Source organism: Sebastes fasciatus, chromosome 1, assembly GCF_043250625.1.
Source record: "Sebastes fasciatus isolate fSebFas1 chromosome 1, fSebFas1.pri, whole genome shotgun sequence".
Lineage (NCBI taxonomy): Eukaryota > Metazoa > Chordata > Actinopteri > Perciformes > Sebastidae > Sebastes > Sebastes fasciatus.
This window is the reverse complement of record NC_133795.1, coordinates 32,298,812-32,319,787: the sequence shown is the minus strand read 5'-3', so window position 1 is coordinate 32,319,787 and position 20,976 is coordinate 32,298,812. Positions and strand designations below refer to the sequence as shown.

Here is a 20,976-nt window from a genome sequence, read left to right as displayed (position 1 = left end):
TCTTGAGATATTGGGATGTTTCAGGGGAGAGTCCATCTAAAACGTTAATAAAGCTACGCAGAGCCTCGCTCCAGTTAGTCCGCCTCCTAAACCCCAGTCATTTTCAACCCAATCTCTTACATCCTCTCTCTGTTTAATCCGTTTCCCTTCTCTTAGATGGAATTGGCCACAGCAAAGAGCGACATGAACCGACATCTGCACGAGTACATGGAGATGTGCAGCATGAAGAGAGGTTTGGACGTGCAGATGGAGACCTGCCGGCGGATGATTAAAGGCGGCAGGAACTCTCCCTCCGTCAGCTCCGTGGCCAGCAGCGACTCAGGGAACACGGACGAGATCCAGGACGAGATCTCGGAAAAGGACGCAGAAGCTGAAGTCCCTTCAGTTGTCCCCATTAGTTGATGGCTGCATTACCAGGCGTTGTCCCACCTCTTCCTGAACGCCCCTCATCGTCAGGGGTCAAATGTGTACATGTGTCCACCCTGCTAGAGAGGTGGAGCAACCTAAAACTGGGCCCGTTTAACCTGTTGAAGTTCTGATGGTCGTGCTCACGGATGCAGGCCCACAACTGGTGCTTTTATACTATTTCTGTTGTTTAGGAAGTGGTGGTGGCGGTCTTTGCTTCACGAAGAGAACCGGTGCAAGTAGAGTCCGAGCTGTGCTCTCTTCCTCACTGCTGCCTCGCTGGATCCTTGTCCAGAGCTTCACATCATTTTAGGGGAGAGAAAAAATAATTCTCTAATATTTTAAACTGGCTGAGAAGTATTTTGTACATATTCTTACCCTATTAATGTCCTTTTATTCTAAAGGAATTGAAAATAGTACATATTGTGCTCCTCCACAAAAAAAAAAGTACATCCATCTTTACATATATTTTTTAATATTTCATTTAGATAGAAAAACGTCTCTGCACATGAATTGGAACACTATTTTGTTTTTGTTTTTGTTTGCGGTTCAAATTAAACTGTTGGGGGGTGTAAGTGTCTTCTGCCAAGGAGACAAAACAAGGAGTGGAGACAAATGGTGTTGGAGTTCTGGTGGTTTCTGAGGGAACTCTGCAGAGTTGCCAAAGTCGACAGAGGAAAGGAGCACAGCCTTTTGATGCATCAGTGCACTACTGACGTTCTATGCAACTTAGCTGGCCTTATTTTTGGACTGGCTTTCACCCTCCCTCGTTTCTCTTCAAACCAATACAATTAGCCTTTTAAGCAAAGCAGGTGTTTTCTATGTATCATTTTGAGAACTCTTTTTTTTGTGTGTGTGTTTGAGCGTGAAATAATCTTAGTATGGGACGTTAAAAAAAACTGGAACAGTGCCCCCTCAATAAGCGCCTAATATCTTCATTTATGACTATAATCGTCAGCATCTGCCAGATGCTACTGAAACAGGAAGTGCATTGTTCTGATTCTGATCTACTTAATTGAGGAAACATTGTTTTCCTCTTGTGCAGTTCACTTTGTGCACATCAAGACATGTTATTTTAAAGAACCAGTGTGTAACAATTAGGGGGATCTATTTGCATAAATAGAATAGAATTAGGGCTGTCAATCGATTAAAATGTACCTTAAAGGGAGATTAGTCAACTATTTAATACTTTTATCAACATGGGAGTGGGCAAATATGCTACTTTATGCAAATGTATGTATATATTTATTATTGGAAATCAATGAAAAACACAAAACAATGACAAATATTGTCCAGAAACCCTCACAGTTTCTGCATTTAGCATAACAAATATGCTCAAATCATAACATTGCAAACTCAAGCCCAACAACAGCTGTCAGTGTGTCAGTGTGCTGACTTGACTATGACTTGCCCCAAACTGCATGTGATTATCATAAAGTGGGCATGTCTGTAGAGGGGAGACTCGTGGGTACCCAGAGAACCCATTTACATTCACATATCTGGAGGTCAAAGGTCAAGAGACCCCTTTGAAAATGGCCATGACAGTTTTTTCTCGCCAGAATTTAGCACAAGTTTGGAGCGTTATTTAACCTCCTTCGCAACAAGCTAATATGACATGGTTGGTACCAATGGATTCCTTAGGTTCTCTAGTTTCATATGATGCTAGTATGCTAGTGAGCCCGCCACAGCCTCCAAAAGATCAACTGCATTAATGCAAAACTTTGTTGCATTAAAACAATTTAGCATTAACACGTTATTAATGCGTTAACTTTGACAGCCCTAAATATAACATTAATAAATATTTTTTCACTAGTGTATAATCACCTGAAAATACGAATCATTGTGTTTTCATTAGCTTAGAATGAGCCGTTTATATCTACGTAGGGAGCGGGTCCTCTTCACGGAGTCCGCCGTGTTGCACCGCCATGTTTCTACAGTAGCCCAGAAACCAAATACACCAAACACTGTTAACTTTGTCTGCTTGGACTGGAGTCGATAACGTTACTCACCCACATACAAACACACTGTATGCACTCTACTCTTACAACTGGCTCGAGAGAGGGCGTAGTTCGTAGTTCTTCTACTTCACAACCTGACCACTAGATACCGCCAGATCCTACACACTGCTCCTTTAAATGGCTAAAATACAATAGGTTTTATAAAAGAAATCAAATTAAAGTTATCACAGCCAAACCATGCCCTCTAACATCTTATGTAAAACCAAAGGATACATTTCTAAAAGCTTCCCTTCCACATAATCTTCATTGATGAAAATCTTATGTTGTTTTTTTTTGTTGGGAGAACCTTTATGTTTGTTTGTGTGTGGTTTCATTATGAGCTGTCCTGCTAGGGGACTCTGTTCCAGACGGGTTGCACATCCTGCTTTGTCTCTTCTGAATCGGGGCTAAAAGTGACAGACTGTACATAGAAGGCTGTAGGCATGTGATCGTATACCCCAGAGGCCTTTTTGTTCATATTATGTCTCATTGCAACAGATTGAGATGTCGATTTCTCGCTTTCCACTGGATTCACGTGGAAACCGATCGGCGCATGGGGACAGAAGTGATCTTTTTATCACCTCTTTGTATTATAATGTACGTACGGTTTGCTGGATCAAAGATTAAGTGCTACTTCAATCTTGAAGTTTTATAGAAGCAGAATGTTAAAACACAGCCTTTTGTTATTTCAGCATGTTTGTGGGGGGAAAAGAGCTATGGTTTTCTTTAGTTTTTTTTACAACATTATTTTTTGAACTAAATAGCTGCAATGCAGACTGTGCGTCAAACTTAATCATTAATTCATTGTATTTGTGGCATAAAATGTATTTTTCACTGTTTTGTAATCATTCTACGTTAACCAAAAAAGTGTGTTATTGTCGCCATATTCTGCTTTTTCCAGACGTTTCGGTCACTTATTGACCAAATCAGATCACCCATAATAAAAACTAATTATCCAAGACAAGAGTGAGGAACCGTCTTACTCACAGATATCCTTCATATCATTTGATGTTTGAGTTGATGTAAAACCAGCCTGATAAGAAACAAAGAGCCATTGTTTTATTAGTACTGTACTTTATATCGCCATCAAACGCTTTATTTATTGGTTGAAACAGCAGGCGTAACACAGCCCGCTCTTCCTTGTTTAGATCGTAGCCCACACCACCATCACACTAACCAGCCAACCAAAGCAAAGTGTACAGTGACAACATGACAAAGATGTAAATCAAGCTATGAATCCTAATAACTCTGGAAAGATGTCAGTCTCAGTGTTTGTTCATGCCCACCACCGCGTGTTTAGTTTGCAGACACTTACAGGATTTTTCAAAATTCGTGCAAACTACGAGACTTTACGTTAAGTGTATTATCTCCATTCTCTTCTCTCGAAGCAGGTCAAAGTCAAACGACATCCGGTTGATAAAACTGTAGCAACGCTCCTTAATGAATGTAGCGTGATTGGAGGCTTCCTCTATGTAGCTGTTTAAATCCAGGGATATATGGTGTGCTGTTTTTGGAGACCTTGGTATGTTTTGCTTTACTAAACGGGTTCTTACCTGAACAAACTTACAGTATGTGTGACCTAGATGTATGTAAATTAGGTCCGGGTTGGATGTGAATGTTTCATACTAAAAAGGGTTTTATAGGATTGGTTTTTATCAGTGTGGTACTGGGATTAAATGGTTAACTGTCACGTCAACATACAGTTTTAGACATCCATTGGCATACACGTTTGCTGTTAAATGTCATTATTTCTTGTATTTCATTTCATGACGGGGGAGATAAAAGGTGCAGCAATACTCGTGGCCATATTTGGGTGAAATCTTCTGCGTTGGATGCTGGTCTTTGTGTTTCATTTGCATCACAGGAAGTATCCTGTTGGTTTCATTTGAAGTGGTTGATCTGTCTGCTTTAATTTAATTGCTTTTCTCTTAGATTTGTTTTTATTTTTGTTTAAACTCTTGATAGTGTATTCATGTGGGTCTGGGGCAGAATGTTTAAAAATTATGAATGTACTCTATTGATATTGGGGGGAAAATGAAATAAAATGGTGGATTGGATAAAAATCAAGGCTAATTTGTTTCTTTTGTTTTATACTTTACACTCACAAAAAACTCTTCTAATTTAAAGAGTAGGATTTATGTGTTCAGAAAATGTTTTTTTTAAATTGTAGTTTTTTTGTTAATATAATATACTTTAATGCTCTGTTTACAACCATTAGTAAAAGTGACATTTTATTATTATTAATATGTACAGTATGCTGTAGTCAAAGCGATTTATATAGTAGTGGTTATTTAGTGTTACTGTAAATCCGGGCTGCCCAAAGTTGGCCCGCTATAAGGTTTGATTTGGTCCCCCAGATGTTTTCTAGCAAAACAATTTTTTTTAATTGTAATATAAATCACTGTTTATGCGGTTTTATTTTTTGTGAGGTAAAAATGCTCTTTGAATATGTAGGGTTCTCTAATCATCAATTATTTTTCATAACCTGAGCACGGCGGGCAGAGTGATACTTTGCACTGGAAGTCAGTTTGGCGGGAGTGACGTAAGAAAAAAAATGAAAAAGCAGAGACCGTGACACAAGGACAAAAGGCATATCAATTAGAGCAACTTAGGATCCTAGTACCATTTTGCATCTTAACAATACAATACAATACAATACAATAGGTGTTTTCATTTGGCCCGTCGCCCACCATTAAGTTTCAATTTTGGCGAAAGGACAAAGTTGGGGCACTTTTGTAAACAATAGTGTCTTAGTCATCAGAAGTCCATTTTGTATTGCAGTTTACTACAGTTTATTACAGCCATGGATATACAATTATAATTGTATAATTGTTGGAAAGTGTGATTTACATAATCCAATCATTACCATCTATTTCAGTGATGAAGCGCTTTACTCAAACTGGTGATTGTTGGTATTAATTAAAAAATGGACCTCTTTTATCTCTACGCACTATTTCCTGTTAACGACAAAGTGGATATAAATTGCTCTCATACCTAAATCTGAGCTTTTTACTTCCACTTGGAAATCCAGAAAATTGTGACAGTGTGTGTATGAAACAATGCAAGAACTTGGTTGCAGTAATATTTATAATACGAGTAGTCGAGGCACATTTTGTTACACTAAAAGCAGCAACTCTTTTTAGTTAAAGGGTGCAAGTTTAGCTTATTTTCTTGTTTTCATTAATCTGTGACCACTAGAGGTCCTCCTCTCACAGATTTCATACAAGGCCAAAGTGTCACTCAGATGCAATTTGTTCAAAGTAAGTGGTGAAACACAACACATATAAAACAAGAACATTCATTTATTTATTTATAATGTTAAGCAAGTGTTTTAAATGGTATAAAGCTACTTTATATGCAATTTAATGTATACAAACAAATTTAAAAACACCTAAAATAGTATTTTTATGATGAATGCATTAAAAGATTCTGCTCCTAAACAAAGGTATAGAGCATGGCACAAATATTAGCCTCTTCTTAACCTACCTAAAAATGTTTAATAGTTAAAGCCTCTGCTTTAATTTTCTGATTTTATCACTTCAAAGTTAGTCAGGAGGAGCAGCAATTAAAGAGAGGGCCACAAAATGTATAGTTTTCATGCTGAAATAATCAAATGTCAGCTAGTTTACTCCTTATGTCCAGATCTGCTTTCTCCTCTGTTCTGTTTATACTAAACTGTCTTTCATTTTCATCCCTCTACCTCGAGGAACATGATTCTTTTTGCCACGCCCTCCTCGCTGTATTTTTCTAGCAGCTGCTGTCGGACCGCCGGATCAGCCGAGATCAAAAGAGCGTTGTCACAGCGACTCCAAAATGGTCCTGAAATGGAGGAGGGGTTCAAAAGCTGCTCCCGGGCAGCAGAGAAGTCTCCGCTGGTCCTCAACAGGGCTTTGGTCACACTGACTAAGTCCTAAAACAAAAATAGTTAGGAGAAATTAGAAAAGCCAAACAGAATATAACCAAGAATGCATTTTTTAGGATGCATCTACTGCACCATGGTGCTCACCTGGTTTGTCTGCTTCATCAGCTCTTTGATTCGCTGCTTGTCCTCTTCCAACTGGACCTGGGTCAGTGAAAATGCAGCGTCTTTGTTCACTGTTGGCTGTGGCTTAGATGAAGCTACTCGATGGTCACCAATAATGGACTGAGAGTCTTCCTCCTGAGATTCCCTGTCGAATATGAACAGATGGGCCTTTGAGGTTGCATTGACAGCCTCGGTGGTTGCAGGTTCAGTTGCTGCAGGTTTAGTTGTTGCAGGTTCAGTGGCTGCAGGTTCAGTTGTTGCAGGTTCAGTGGCTGCAGGTTCAGTTGTTGCAGGTTCATTTGTCACAGGTTTAGTTGTTGCAGGTTCAGTTGTTGCAGGTTCATTTGTCACAGGTTTAGTTGTTGCAGGTTCAGTTGTTGCAGGTTCAGTTGTTACAGGTTCAGTTGTTGCAGGTTCAGTGGTTGCAGGTTCAGTGGTTGCAGGTTCGGGGCCGCCTGTCTTTGGCAGGCAGTTGCTACTGGAGGTCTGGGGCTCTTGCTTGTCCTCCTGGAGGCGGGGTTCATGTTCAGGTTTGGACTGTGTGGAAGTATGTGTGTCTGCAGCTGTGCCTGAAGTGGGGATTGGAGGTTTTGTGGATGTTGGTCGTGTCGTCACTGTTTCAGTTGGGTTTTGGAGATCTGGAGCTCCGTCCTCATCGGACTGAAAGACGGGAACATGACAGTTTAAATATTTAAAAGAGAAACTCAGGATTTTTCCATGTGAAAATAATATGGTCCTTTGACACTGCCTTTATGTTCAGCGCACATACGAGAAGTATGCCTTCGGGGCTTTCTGCCAGAAAGGGTTTATTCTAACCCAAACCACGACCTTTTCCTAAACATAACCAAGTAGGCTTGTTGCCTAAACCTAAAAAGATTTCTGCCAGAAAGACAAACTTCTCCCATGTGGGTGTTCAGCCGCATAATAGGGTTTTATTTGTGGAGGGGAACATTTGAGCAACATTTTTTGTGTGATGAAGTGATGAAGCAAAAGATAATAGCAACTAGAGCTGAAACCATTTGTTGATTAAAGGTATAATATGCAACAATTTCCTAAAATATTATGTATAAACTGATTAATCCCTCTTAATCATCACTTATGCCACACTAGAAGTGTGCGGTGGTGTCTGTTTCGGCAGAGCCCCTGTCCTCTGTCTGTATTTCCTCTTTTCTTCTTATTTTGCTTAACCCGGGACGCTTCTGGCCGTCTGTAAGCTAACCTTTGGGCCCCGCGTGGGGTTGTAACCCCCAGCCAATAACAGCGCTCAGTGTGGGCAGCCCGTTCAGGAGGTTAAACATCGCCACTGTGTCACGCCCCTCGGCTTCGGATACCAAGCAGAAGTATTATACATCGATGGGCACAAGTCCCCCTTTAGATGCTTTGCGGCTGTATTTGATGGATGAGAACAGGTTTGTTACATCGCTGTGAGTTCCCCTGTTCCTCTGTCTCTCCTCTGCTGTGTCAGTTTGAGCGAGGCGCAGACACACCAGGTAGAGAGGACAGCTTGCCTTTCGGCTGAATTCATTCAAAATCCGTAAACTCGTCATCTTCCCGCAGGGTTGTGCGGAGTTAGTCGTGTGTTTATTTGTGTTTTAGAACATAACCGCAGTGAAACCATCAAAAAATAACATTTTATTTCTCTGATTCACTGCTTTGTTCCCACTAACAGCGCGCTCTCTCCCTCTCGCTAGTTGAGCTGTGGTGGAGGGGCCAACTTTGAATGCGGTGTGTATAAAATCACCAACCAACAACTGTTGCATATTATACCTCAAACTGACAAATCTAAAACCGTTTGACAAGCAATCATTTATTTTTTTAGTGTGCTATTCTCTGCTGTGTCTTACCTCACTTTCATCTTCAAACTCCTTTGTAGCCAACTCTAAAATCCCCAACTTTCTCTTTTCTTTCTTCTTTCCTTCCTGTGGCTCTGAATTAGACTCAGTATCTGCAAAACAGTGATGGAGGTAGAAAGAGGAGAGGAGAGATCATCCACTCTGCACAATTGAACATTTTACTCAAGTCTTCAGTATAAAAGCTGTGTTTTGTGTCCCACCCTGATGCAGGTATAACAAACCTGCTTGTGCTGTTTCAGAGACGACAGCTTTTTCAGTCTCCTCCTGTTGACTCTCCTCCACTGCTGCTAGACTCTTTCCTCTGGCTCTCTTAGAAGGCGGCTGGTCTACTGTTGTGTCAGTTTGAAGAGGAGACTTAACGGCTGATTTAGTTTTCTTTGAGGGCTGGAGAGATGAAGACGATAGCACTGGAGAAGGTGTTGAAGATCTGAGTTTTTTGGCATACGGTTCAGGCGATGACATCATTTCGACGACAAGCTGCCTGCGTGTTGAGCGACGCTGCGGTTGTTCCGGCTCGAGGGAGGCTTTCTGCTTCTCTTTGGGCTTTTTCTGAGGAGAGCTGTCGGGCAGGGACTCAGGCTGATCTGGAGGAGAGTCCTCTGGCACACTTTCTGTTTGTGGAGAGATGATTGTTTGTGATTCATCCATTTCTGGTTCTGCACTATCAGCTGGAATGGGGCGAGCATCGGTCTGTGTGTCCAAACATGGTCCCTCAGGTTGGGGGGAGTTAGATGCTTCAGCTTCTACAGTCTCTACCTGTGAGCTCTCAGCTGGCTGTTTATCTGTCTGTGAGTTCACATGTTGCTCTTCTTCTTGGGGAGGGATGGATGTTTGAGCTTCCACAATCTCTGGTTGTGTGTTTTCAGATGGTTCGGACAGGGCGTCTATCTGTGGAGACACCAAATCTGTTGTGTTCAGTTCCGCTCATTTGAATGTATTATTTAAATCACATACAAACTTACTATTCAATACTTAAACTGTGGTGTTTGTCTTAGGCAGTGAGTTCTGGTTACTACCTGTGTGAGGTCTGTGTCCGCTGAGTGTATCTGAGGTGGAGCAGCATCTTCTGCACTGGAGGTTTTCTGAACATCTGTCTCTTTATTTCCTTCTACCTAGGAGGAGACAGAGGAGAAACTTCAGGCTTCATGCCTATAAAAGATGTGACTACGAGTAATCTGGAAGTATTCCAAAGCTGTTGCATTATACTGTATGTGTTTTCATGATCACTATGTTAATTAGAAAGATTTAAGCAAAAATGTGTACAATTGATTTCTTTTTTTGGCACCACCCAGTGGTTGAATAAAAAAAATACACTCCATAGACATGATCTTGCAATATTAACATCATCTTGATTTTTTTTTTACCGTATAGAGAATTTTTGTATATCTAGACAGCCCTCATCTGACACATAGAGACAACTTGGATGACCTGCAGAAGGTGGCATGTCCAATGAACACTCCATTGTTTCTCTGGTATTACTTGGATATACTGATTGCTGGCTACCTGTGAGAACTGCACTAGATTGAAAGGTGTCTCATATTTCGTACACATGCATTTACATCCATGAGGGGGACAAAATACAATAATATAAAAACAGCTTTCAATATATTGTAGCACAATACAGCACCAAATAAATAAACATGTCTCTTAACACCCTCCCAACAAAACCTGAACATTATAAAGCCGAGTTTCCATCAGGAAGTCCAGTTCAGTTCAGTTTGTTACACATTAGTAGGGATGCCAAAATACCAGAGATTTAACAGTCAATACCAGTAGCCTACCAGTGAAATGCCACGATTCTCAATACCAATTCTATACCACGGTAAAAAACAAAAGTGAAACAATAAATCCATGCACTTCAACATACACTCCTTTATTACTGTTTACATACTGTTTTTCGTTAGGAAGTTAAACAGGTCATAATTCCCTCTCTATTATCTATTTTATATTGCTGTGAAAACATCTCCTTCAAATATTAATTAATATTTTTGTATTTCCATTAGCAAAAGTTGTGTCTATTACCAACAGCAGCTTCCAAAACTACGCCAGACACACTACATAGGCTACACTACGCCGTATAATTGATAAAGTGCAGACGTTCCTCTGTTTGGTTGCCGTTGAAATTATTCTGCGAGTGTTCTGTTGAAGATGATTCCAGGTAAATTACCTTGATCTCTCCCTCTGCTGCCTTGGTGTCCTTCTCTGTTGTTGTCACCTCCACAACCTCTGACTTTTTCTTTGCCAGCTGCGCTCTATAACGGTATTTCATGGACTGCCAGCTGTGACTAGTCACACGCTGCTTCTCCATCTCTTGCCAAAGCCGGTTTCCCCCAATCGTTGTCTTGTGCTTGCTGACATGACTCAAAATGGCAGCATCCTCCTCAGCGGTGTAGGCAACCCTGCCTAATCATAATGAAAGTATGACAGAAAGTATATTCATCAGTAGATTTAAAACAAATAAACACAGTAACATGAATTCCCAATGTCATAATCAATTGTAGCTAATACAAAACCAGTGCACATTTCTTTTTATTTGACAGGATTTCAACAGCTTTTTATGATTAAACTTTGGTTTGTTAGGTCTTCACATCATACCTTCTAAGACTCTAGTTGAGGTCTCTTTGCTATTGTTGAGTTTAGCAGACTGTCTCGGGACCACTTCAGGATTTAACCTGTAGTCCTCTAAATTCAGCTGTTCACCCTTCTCAACACAGTCGTGAATGTACTGGGTGGACACGTACCTGAGGAGAAAACAAACGGCACCTTCATTTCCATGTTTTGAATATTTTAAAGTTATTCACACAGTAAAAACTTTTGATGAATTAAATTATCCAGCTGATCACACACATACAGTATACATGACAATGCTTCAGCTCACTGTGCTAAAACTTAAAAGTGCTTTGTCATCAGACAGGAGGAATAAAAGTTCATATAGTAAACCATGTTAATATATAGACATTTTTTCCATTAACAGTATTAAAGCTCCCCTTTACAGAGCAAAATTCAATTTAATTGTCTACCAAGGGAAGTAGGAAGTATTTTCAATGAGGTTTAGAGGACTGGCCGTGAACAAACAGCAGCTACTGTAAATGTTGTAACAGTGTGGTAAAGGTAAATTACAAAATGTACATTCCTTCTACCCAGTGTGTGTGATGAGACAGACTTTAGCTAACCAAGTGTAAGGCTGAGAAGTGATGTATTTACTGTCATTATATATAATAATTAAGCTGTATATGTGAATGTGCTGAGCAGACTAAATGTCAAAATATGACATAAAAATTGGCTGAAAAAAAACATGAACACCAAATAATAGTCTTTCATGGTGCAGCCATGTAGTTTCCTTTTTTATCAACTGAATAGGCTAGACAGTATTCTTCCTGACATAAACACTTTCTAATGGTGTCCCAGTCCAGCACCTACCAGTGAGCACTAGTTTCAAGAATAGAGCCTCTTTCCTCTGGATCAATCAGCAGGATTGCCCCTGGCTGCTGCACATTGCACAACGTCCCTGATCCAGCTGTGATGAGCGGCTGGAGCTGGCGTTTAACAGGACCCGGTCGCAGAAAGAAAGACATGGGTTCACCATCCACGGTCATGAACAGAACTGGGGAGATGTTAGATTTGGCCACATCCTGCTGTTTGGACGGCATGGTCAAAATGTGTCACCTGGTGGAAGAGGGGGGATTACAGAGTAGACAGTACTTAAAGTAAGGGTAGGCAGAATGTTCTTTGCATCATTGGGCACAAAATTTATAATAACCTTTCAGTATATTGTAATTCAAGTGTTCTGAGAGAAAACTAGACTTCTGCACCTCCTCATTAATCTGTTTTCAGGCTTTAAAGCCTGTGACGGAAGACTTTGGCCAATCACAGGTCATTTCAGAGAGAGAGCGTTCCTATTGGCTGTTCATTCAACGGACGCAGCTGTCAATCATTCGTGAACTCTGATCAAATGGTCAAATTAGGCAGGGGTGATCAAATATGAATCAATATTCTGTTACTGTAATGCCTATTTCTCTCCTCAAATGTTTTCAGAGGCATCTTGTAGTGTACTGTTTAGCTGTAAAATGAGAAAGTTTGCTCTAGCTGGTGGGTGGTGCTTGGTATTTCTTCAACTGATCTCAACATGGCTGCCGGGTCACAAACGTTCTCAGATACAGAAAACAGTGAGCCAACACTATTGCTTCATGGTGATTCAGTGCTTTAGAAAGCGTTGTTTCCCCCATCACTATTTGCAGCTTTTCAGTGCCAGTGGATTAGTTGGATACAGCTTAAAGTAATGCAGTCTAATAAAACAGCACTGTAAAGCCTATACATACATTAAAGGTCCCTCATTGTAAAAAGTGAGATTTTCATGTCTTTTATATTATAAAGCAGGCTTAAGTGATAAATAAATACTGTGAAAGTATCAAAACACTCAATCCATGGAGAAATACACACAGCCCGTGTTAAGAAACTGTGTGTTTGAAACAAGCCGTCAGGATTTCTGTCCATTTGTGATGTCACAAATCTACAATATTTAGACCATTTCACAGTTTTAAACGTAAACATTCTAAATGGGTCCCAGTTTATTTCCTGTTGCAGTGTATGTTAATGACATCAGCTGTTGGATTACAGGATGTAAACATGGACCCAAACTGTTTCCTAGCAACGCAGTTTTGTTGCCATTCCGTTGAAATGCACTAAAACGGAGCGTTTCAGACAGAGGGTGAATACAGGTGTATTCAGACAGACAGTATGAGAGAAATAATGTGTTTTTTGAAAGTTAAATCATGTAAACATGTTCTAGTAGAAACCCTAAATACAAGTATGAACCTGAAAATGAGCACGATATGGGACCTTTAAGGTTAAGATAATCAGAGTTTGTTAAACTGTTTTAAACTGGTCATTTGGGAGGATGTAACGTTAGACTTTGAATTTCATTGTATTATTCTGAGAGTTGCTTGTAATATGTTGTCCAAACCATATCAACGAGTGTATGAATATATATATTATAGCTTTAAGGCTTGTTAGTTCACCCAAATGACGTAATGACGTATTACGTTTTGACTAAGAGCCCTCACGTTCACAGCAGTTGGTTGTTGGTTTACTGTACTGTGACTAAACAAAAACCCCAATATCAAGTTAACGTATTGGGAAACATTGTCAACACGATTGAGAGCCACATGGCTGCAATGAACCGATGATAAAAGGCATTATTGGTCATTAGAGGTATCTAACTGCCGTCTTTAGCCACCTTTTCCTCGGCAGCTCTCGCAGCTTGGCAACGGTTTCCGTTGGTTACAGTAGCTAAGTCCTGTTAGCACGGTTAGCTTCACAGTATCCCGTTTAATGGCAGAGTTTAGAGAGACTAACGTTAATTAGCTGGTGTTATGACTACATAGAAACACTGCTTGGATCAGATAGTGAACTCAAAACGTACCCTGTAGCGTTCATGGAGGTATAAAGAGGAGTGTAGTTTGTTTACTTCCTCGGTGAGCTTTCCCGCCCTGACAAAACAAAACACAGCCTACTTCCGGGTTTTCTTCTTCGTCGGCACATTGCATGCAGTTAGTGACGCATTAACGCCCCCTACTGTTTGTTTCAATTATTATTATATTATTATTATTATATTATAATATATATATATATATATATATATATATAATGTATATTATTATTATTATATTATAATAAATATATATATATAATGTATATTATTATTATTATATTATATTATATTAGTTATTATTATTATATTATATTATATTAGTTATTATTAGTATTAGTATTATAATTATACACTATAATTGAATTCCATAAAAAAAACTAGGGTTAATACATTAACTAGCTACTACCACACTACTAGATTGCAGAGTCACAATTTCCTTTATTCACGTTTGATTTTCAACTTCTTCTTTTTTTTTTTTTACATTTGTTTAAAGTCACTTTGTATTTTTTTAACCCTGTCTCATGAAGATATGGATATAACTAAAGGCCAGCACTTCACAATGACCTTGACTATTTGAAATAGGGCTGGAGAACTAACTGTAAAGAAAGTTGAGGTGAAAAATATTATCCAGAATATATAATAATATATATAATATCCTGAACTGAAATCTACCTATCACACACTTTAATACTTTATCAAACCACTCTATCAAAAAGTAAGCACAACTACAAGCCAAGTATACCTTTCTGTAGCCTATAAGGCAAGAATACTTAATTATACTTTTCTTAAGTATATCTCGATCAAAAGATTAAGTACAAGTAGGCCTTTATGGCAAGTACGTATACTTAGACTTTCCTGTATACCTGTCAGCATGAGCCAAGTATACTTAGACTTTTCTGTATACCTGTCAGTATGAGCCAAGTATACTTTACTTACTGTATACTTTTGTATAGTAAAGTATATCTCTGATAAGTACAAAAAAAGTAAACTGAAAGTATACTCTCTTATTTTAAGTTTAAAAGAAGTATACTAATAGCACACTTGAATACATTTCTTTTTGGTAAGGGTACGCATAAGATATAATATAATATTTACGAGATATAAAGGAATCACTTTGAATTGAAGTCCACGCTCCAACATGGTGTGAAAGGGCCTTTTCACAGCAGACATTTTGACTTGTCATAGTAGGACTAATACTATAGTGACATTAATGATGGTGACTATGTTCTATTATGTTCTATCTGCATGGCAATGAGCACAATACCGGACCCTGAATTCAGCCATCATTCATTTTACTTTTTGCACCTGTGCTTTTTCTACTGTGACATGTCAAATGTCTTCCGTGAAAAAGGTTTATTGTTTTAAACATAAATCTGAAATTCTTTTGTTTAATTTCTTCTTTTCTAGCTGTTCCTCTAAACTGCTGCCTCCTCTGGACTGCAGCATTTGCATATATCAAAATCTTGGACTTTTTTGTGCCATCTTTGAAATATGTAGATGTGTGTTATTTGATGTATGTCCTCTCATAATATCAAATAAACTTGTCTAAACTGAAAGCAGTGATGATAGGTAGGATGATCTCCCTCTTTTGGAAAAGCATATGATTAGCAGATTAATTGCTAAAATGTGTCTTAAAACTGGTCTGAATTTATTAGGTTATGTTTACACATTCAGAATACAACATATTGTGTACTGTAATGTGAGCAAAACTCGAAATCAAACTGAGTTCCAGGCAGCGTTGATAATGTACGGGGTCAGGAGGACCACACACAGTCAGAGAAGTGGTGATGTTGTGTTCACAGAGCAGTAGACTAACAACCCAACTGAGCTTTGAGCTTCCTTCAGTGGAGAAAAATGATATCGCCAGAATCAAACACATAAACACGGACAGTCCAGCGGGAGATATTACTGCTGGTCAGTTGATTGTCCCCCTGAGGCAGGTGTGTGTTTGTGTGTGTGTGTTTGTGTGAAAGGCATGATGGATAACTGCTGCACTGATTTCAGCACCTCATTATGAAAACCATAGCGGTCACAGAAAATTAAACCTGACGTGTTCCTCTATAAGCAGGGAGTCAGCCAAAAACTGTAGCACAAAATGAACAACATGCACACATATTTTTGTAATGTAAGCAAAATTTGACAACTTTGAGCATATATAGTTTGCATTTAAACAAATATAGTTAGTTAGCATTTATACAAAAGTGTTTTTTGCATAAATATATATATTTCTGGGGTTACATATCGTTACTTTCCACCTCTGGAGACAATGGATCTTTTTCCAAACAAATGTTCCAAAATCCTTCCTAAAATCCTAAATGAAGGTTAAAAAGCTAAATGTCAACAATAAATCATCTTTTGAGACATACTCACAGGTGATGTAGTAGCCTACTGTACATCACACAAATTGACTGTTTATATGTGTCCACTTTTACTTTGGTGGTAAATTCACTGAAATGTTTAGCCCACGTCTTCCCTGCAGCTCTCTACTAACTCATTACCAAAGTTACCAGAGAAAGTGTTACTTTTGCCAAACACATCAGTTAGCCCTCATCCTAAAAGCTCCTGTAACATTAAAAGTGAAATTCCTGTTTGATACTAGCCTACAAAGATGTATGTCAGCTAAACAGCCAAACACGGATATGTTAGAACTAGGGCTGTCAAAGTTAACACGATAATAACGCGTTAACGCAAATTCGTTTCAATTCGTCAACTTGCGATTTTTAGGTTGTAGTGGGCTCAGTTTTAAGCTAGAGTGAATCATATGAAACTAGAAAACCTAAGGGACCCATTGGTACCAACCATGCTTGTCACGGAGGAGGTTAAAATACGCTCCAAATTTACGCTAAATTTTGACGAGGAAAAACTGGCATGGCGATTTTCAAAGGGCAAGTCATAGTCAAGTCAGCACACTGACACACTGACAGCTGTTGTTGCCTGTTGGGCTGCAGTTTGCCATGTTATGATTTGAACATATTATTTATGCTAATAATAAATAAATACATATATTTGCATAAAGCAGCATATTTGTTGATAGAGTGTTAAATACTTGACAAATCTCCCTTTAAGGTACGTTTTGAAAAGATATAAAAATGTGTGATTAATTTGCAATTAATCGCAATAATCGTGAACAATCATGCGATTAATCGCAATTAAGTATTTTAATCGATTGCCAGCCCTAATTATAATACTTAATTTTAATTTTATCCTGTGTTGATCCAATTCCCTCTTAAAGGCCAAAAGCTGATCAACCTTTCCTAACAATATTAGTTACTCATTATTACTTTAAGTCCAACTTTAACTTCTTCTTCATTCACTTAAGGAATTAAGGAAGGCATTGGGCTGGCCTGTTTACTGTATCACCTCAGCGACCTTGCCTCCCTCACAGTCCTGACAGCTACATTATTGTTATTGGCCTCTATTGTTCCTCTCCCTCTTTAGCCCAAACCAGCTGAAACAATACAACAGCCACAGAGGAAGTGCTGCAACTCCTCCGAGTCGATGTATGTTTGTGGACAATCTGTAATATTCTCAGATTGATGTGTAGATATTCACTCCTGCATGCTGATTGCGATCCATCCTCGACCTGAACCTCCGCCCTCCAAATGATCAACTCATTCCTGAGCCGTCATCACACCTCAGGAGGACTGATCTGCTGGGTTCATATCAGTAAGTCAGAGGATGTGAGGCCAGGTCACCGCAGCGTGACACAGTGTGGTTTGGTTTGGCTCAGGCAGAGGAAAATGTCCCTGTTGTGAGGTACAGTAGTTGTTTCCATGCTGCAGAGGGAGATGTTACACTATTTTACAGAACACCAGGGCGGTCTATCTAACAATATATATTACTGATCACTTTAGTCCAGAATAATGGATTGATATTCTTACTGTGTCCCAAATAAAATGTATTGTAATCTGATCTGCTAAACAGTGTGCAGTCAAGTGCATCTGTTTGCAGGAAACAGACTTCACAAATAAAGCTTGATCAACACGCAAGTGCCAATGTGTGTTTTTTTCCACCTCGTCACTAACGTCGAGAAACAAAACAGAAAATAGATGAAGCTCTGTCCCTTTTTACTCTAAAACTAGTGTCGAATCTTTGGTCTACTTTTACCAGTCTACTGCCAGGCTCTCCCTAAAGACACATTTTAGCCATTCTTCCCAGATTGAAACTTAGGGCAGAGTCCATTCAGTTTCTACATATTTGGGAAAGTAGGCTACATAGGACCGATGATCAGCATACATTCTCTGTGAGAAAGGCTTTAAGACTCCTCCAGAGTGACACAGAAAGGCATCATCAATCTGAGCACAACAGGCAAACTGGCAGTTACCGGTTAGAGCTGAGTTTGTGAGAAAAAAATGCATGAGACTGTGATTCATATGAGATAGTGACAATGTTGTGCAGGCAGCATTATAAACTTTTTTGTCGAGATATAGATGAGAAGATCGATGTCCTCTCACATTTGTCCTTTAAATACAGGTCTGGAGACAGGAGATGGTTAGTTAGAAATCCACCTACCTGCACCTCTTAAGGTCACTAACTGTTAACTGATTTATATCTTCATATGTAGGTACAGACCATAGACTGTATATAAGAAGTGGACGTAGTCACCATGACGTCACCCATTGGTTTGTGGACTGCTGTTTTGAAGCCTCAAGTTCATCATTTTGGCCGTCGCCATCTTGGTTTCTGGCTGTTGCCAGAAGTGAGACGAGAGGGTGGAGCTAAGTACAACCGAACGCTGAATAAGACAGTTTTAGGTGACAAAAAAGGTTATAATTAACTCTCATGAACTGAAAACACACTGTGAAAGGGCTAAAGACAAAAACACAGACAACTCCCATACTGGAAAACACTGTGGTAGCAACCTGTTAATCACAAGGTAGCCCCGCCCTAAAGCATCCCCTGCTTTATGGTCTATTTGACTCTAAATGGGACCATAATTTACTAAATGAACATCATTCTGTATTGAAGAAGACTTGAAACTAGCGATTGAGACCATAAACTCATGTTACAATGTTTACTGAGGTAATAAATCAAGTGAGAAGTAGGCTCATTTTCTCATAGACTTCTATACAATCAGACTTCTTTTTGCAACCAGAGGAGTCGCCCCCTGCTGGTTTAAGGCACATCTGCATTGGCTTCACTTCTCAGACCTGGAGTTTGCACGCTGGTGCAGACATGATGTTTTAAAATGTTTTAAAATGTTGTCGTCTCTAGGCAGTGTGTGTGTCTGTAGGCATAGGAACAATTATTGAGAGACTAAAAATAAAAATCCTTTCACTTGACCAAACAAATCAGGAATGATGTGCCGTATGTTCACCAGCAATGGCCTCATTTCAGTCATATGACAGAACAGCTTAAGAAATTAGGTCACATTGCAACATATTGCACTTACTCAATTAACGGTGTTAAAGAGCGAGTGAATGAGTGAATCACCTGGAAAATATCCACCTGTCAAAAGTGACGGGATGCCAGTTACACACAATGTCTGAAAAATGTTGGTGGGTGGGTGGAAAAATGTGGCGACACATTATGTCACAAGAACATTTGTACAGTGTACAGAACAGAAGGTTCGTTATTTTTACACCTACTCATGTTCATATTAAGACTACTAGTTGTATTCATGTTGGGTTCTATCAGTTACCCATAAATCCAATCCAGTGAATTAGCACCTGTTAAAGAAGACCTATTATGTTTATTTTGAGGTGCATATTTGTATTTGGGGTTTCTACCAGAACATGATTACATGATTTAATCTTCAAAAAACGCTTTATTTTTCTCACACCGGCTGTGCTGAAGCACCTCTTTTCACCCTCTGTTTGAAACGCTCCGTTTGAGCGCCTGCCCCGCAAAGCCCAGTCTGCTCTGATTGGTCAGCTGGTCCACTGTTGTGACTGAACCAAACTCTTTGGACTCCACTCCAGCTCCGCTCGGACTAGCTTTGTTTATATATATATATATATATATATATATATTTATAGTGAAAAAGCACAAAAGCATAATAAATCCCCTTTGAATAATCTCAGTTAAACAAAGCCAATTTAATTCTGTACTTAAAGAGGAGGTGTGTAAAATGTGGTGAATTGATGCTCTACTTACATGTTCAAATTGTAAAATTCACACTTCCTGTAGCCTATGTATTTATGCAAGTTGACTTTATACCATAGGCGTTATCATTATTGTAGGATTAGAGGAAGAAAGAAGACACTTTCACCTTTCCGTGCCAATGAATAATCCACAATTTACAACATCAATTCTCAGTGACATGCTGAAAATCTGGTACATCGAGCCACACTTATTTTTGCTTGATAGTTTTATCGTGTAAAATATATCCCTGGCCAGCACTAAACCTGAGTATCTACATTATTTCTTCTAAGTCGGAAATGTTTTCCTGTAGATCTCACTAGAACATGAAGTGCCATGATATAAATTCCCCATGTGTTTTCTATATAAACACCAGATTAAACACAACTATTTCCCCAGAACTATATTGGTCTTATAACGGCAGGTGTATCACTTCAGAAACAAGGCTTGTTCAAGGACAAACACACACACATCTCAGATTTCACACCCCGGTGGGAGTAAAATTCCTTTCCGATACTAAAACAAAAGAGAATAAAAAAAGTTTCTTAAAGGAGCTCAAACTAAAACAATACTTCCTTGTGTAAATCACAGTCGCTATCTTTGGACTTGGCTCTGTGCGGATGGACAACTGCAGAAATATACTTTATGAATATTATTTGGCAGATTAGCTCGGGAATCTTGGCAGGGTTTGGTCAGCAGAGACCGGCCGTAACAAAGTGAGGATATGCTGACTCGACATAAAGAACACATTTAATTACCATCATCATCAACCATCCAAGAGGACCATCCGGGTCAGAGCCAGAAACCCCCCTCCCCATCCACCCCGCCATCATCCGCCAACTCAAAGGCTTATTTTTAGGGGCCAAACTTCTCCTTAATCTGCTACATTCTCACGGCCTGGTTCCTTCCTTCTCTCATATTTTCTCCTTTTTACTTTTTTGCTACATCCCTCTTATTCCCCATCAGATCTTATTGTTACCATCATTTTTGTTTGTCCTTTTAACCCGAGAAAAAGACCCCGACAGATATATAAAGAAAGGGGAACACAAAGAACACCTCATCACTGCCCTGAGGCAACCAGGCGTCTTTTACCCTCCCATTTCAAAACATTTGAATTCTTACATGTTGTAATATCAGATGACTTGTTTCTGATGAATCGAATGAGGAGCAGAAGTGGGTATAATG

The 20,976-nt window shown here is 39.3% G+C and overlaps 2 protein-coding genes across 3 annotated transcripts in view; one reads left to right on the top strand and one right to left on the bottom strand.

Annotated features, from left to right (window-relative positions):
* The window catches only part of iffo2b (intermediate filament family orphan 2b), a 35,246-nt gene extending 30,781 nt beyond the window's left edge, over positions 1–4,465 (top strand). For both annotated transcript variants that reach the window (XM_074643652.1, XM_074643661.1), the window contains exon 8: positions 157–4,465. In XM_074643652.1, coding sequence (XP_074499753.1) covers positions 157–402 — 246 coding nt within the window. In that variant the 3' untranslated portion in view covers positions 403–4,465. The remainder of the gene's footprint in view (positions 1–156) is intronic.
* Positions 4,466–5,686: 1,221 nt separating this feature from the next.
* terf2ip (telomeric repeat binding factor 2, interacting protein) lies at positions 5,687–13,824 on the bottom strand. Its single transcript, XM_074643616.1, has 9 exons — positions 13,702–13,824; positions 11,700–11,945; positions 10,875–11,020; positions 10,447–10,682; positions 9,296–9,391; positions 8,501–9,167; positions 8,271–8,371; positions 6,409–7,086; positions 5,687–6,312 (listed from the first exon to the last, which is right to left on the bottom strand). Exons 2-9 carry the CDS (start codon positions 11,927–11,929, stop codon positions 6,091–6,093), a joined length of 2,376 nt encoding a protein of 791 aa, XP_074499717.1. The 5' UTR covers positions 11,930–11,945; positions 13,702–13,824; the 3' UTR covers positions 5,687–6,090.
* Between the last annotated feature and the right edge of the window lie 7,152 nt (positions 13,825–20,976).

Excerpts from the sequence above, each read along its gene's own strand:
- terf2ip (XM_074643616.1), bottom strand. The coding sequence starts at position 11,929 with ATGCCGTCCAAACAGCAGGATGTGGCCAAATCTAACATCTCCCCAGTT. Across the intron at positions 11,021-11,699 it reads CTTGAAACTAGTGCTCACTG|GTACGTGTCCACCCAGTACA; the intron begins GTAGGTGCTGGA and ends TTTTCTCCTCAG. Across the intron at positions 9,168-9,295 it reads CGGACACAGACCTCACACAG|ATAGACGCCCTGTCCGAACC; the intron begins GTAGTAACCAGA and ends GTGTCTCCACAG.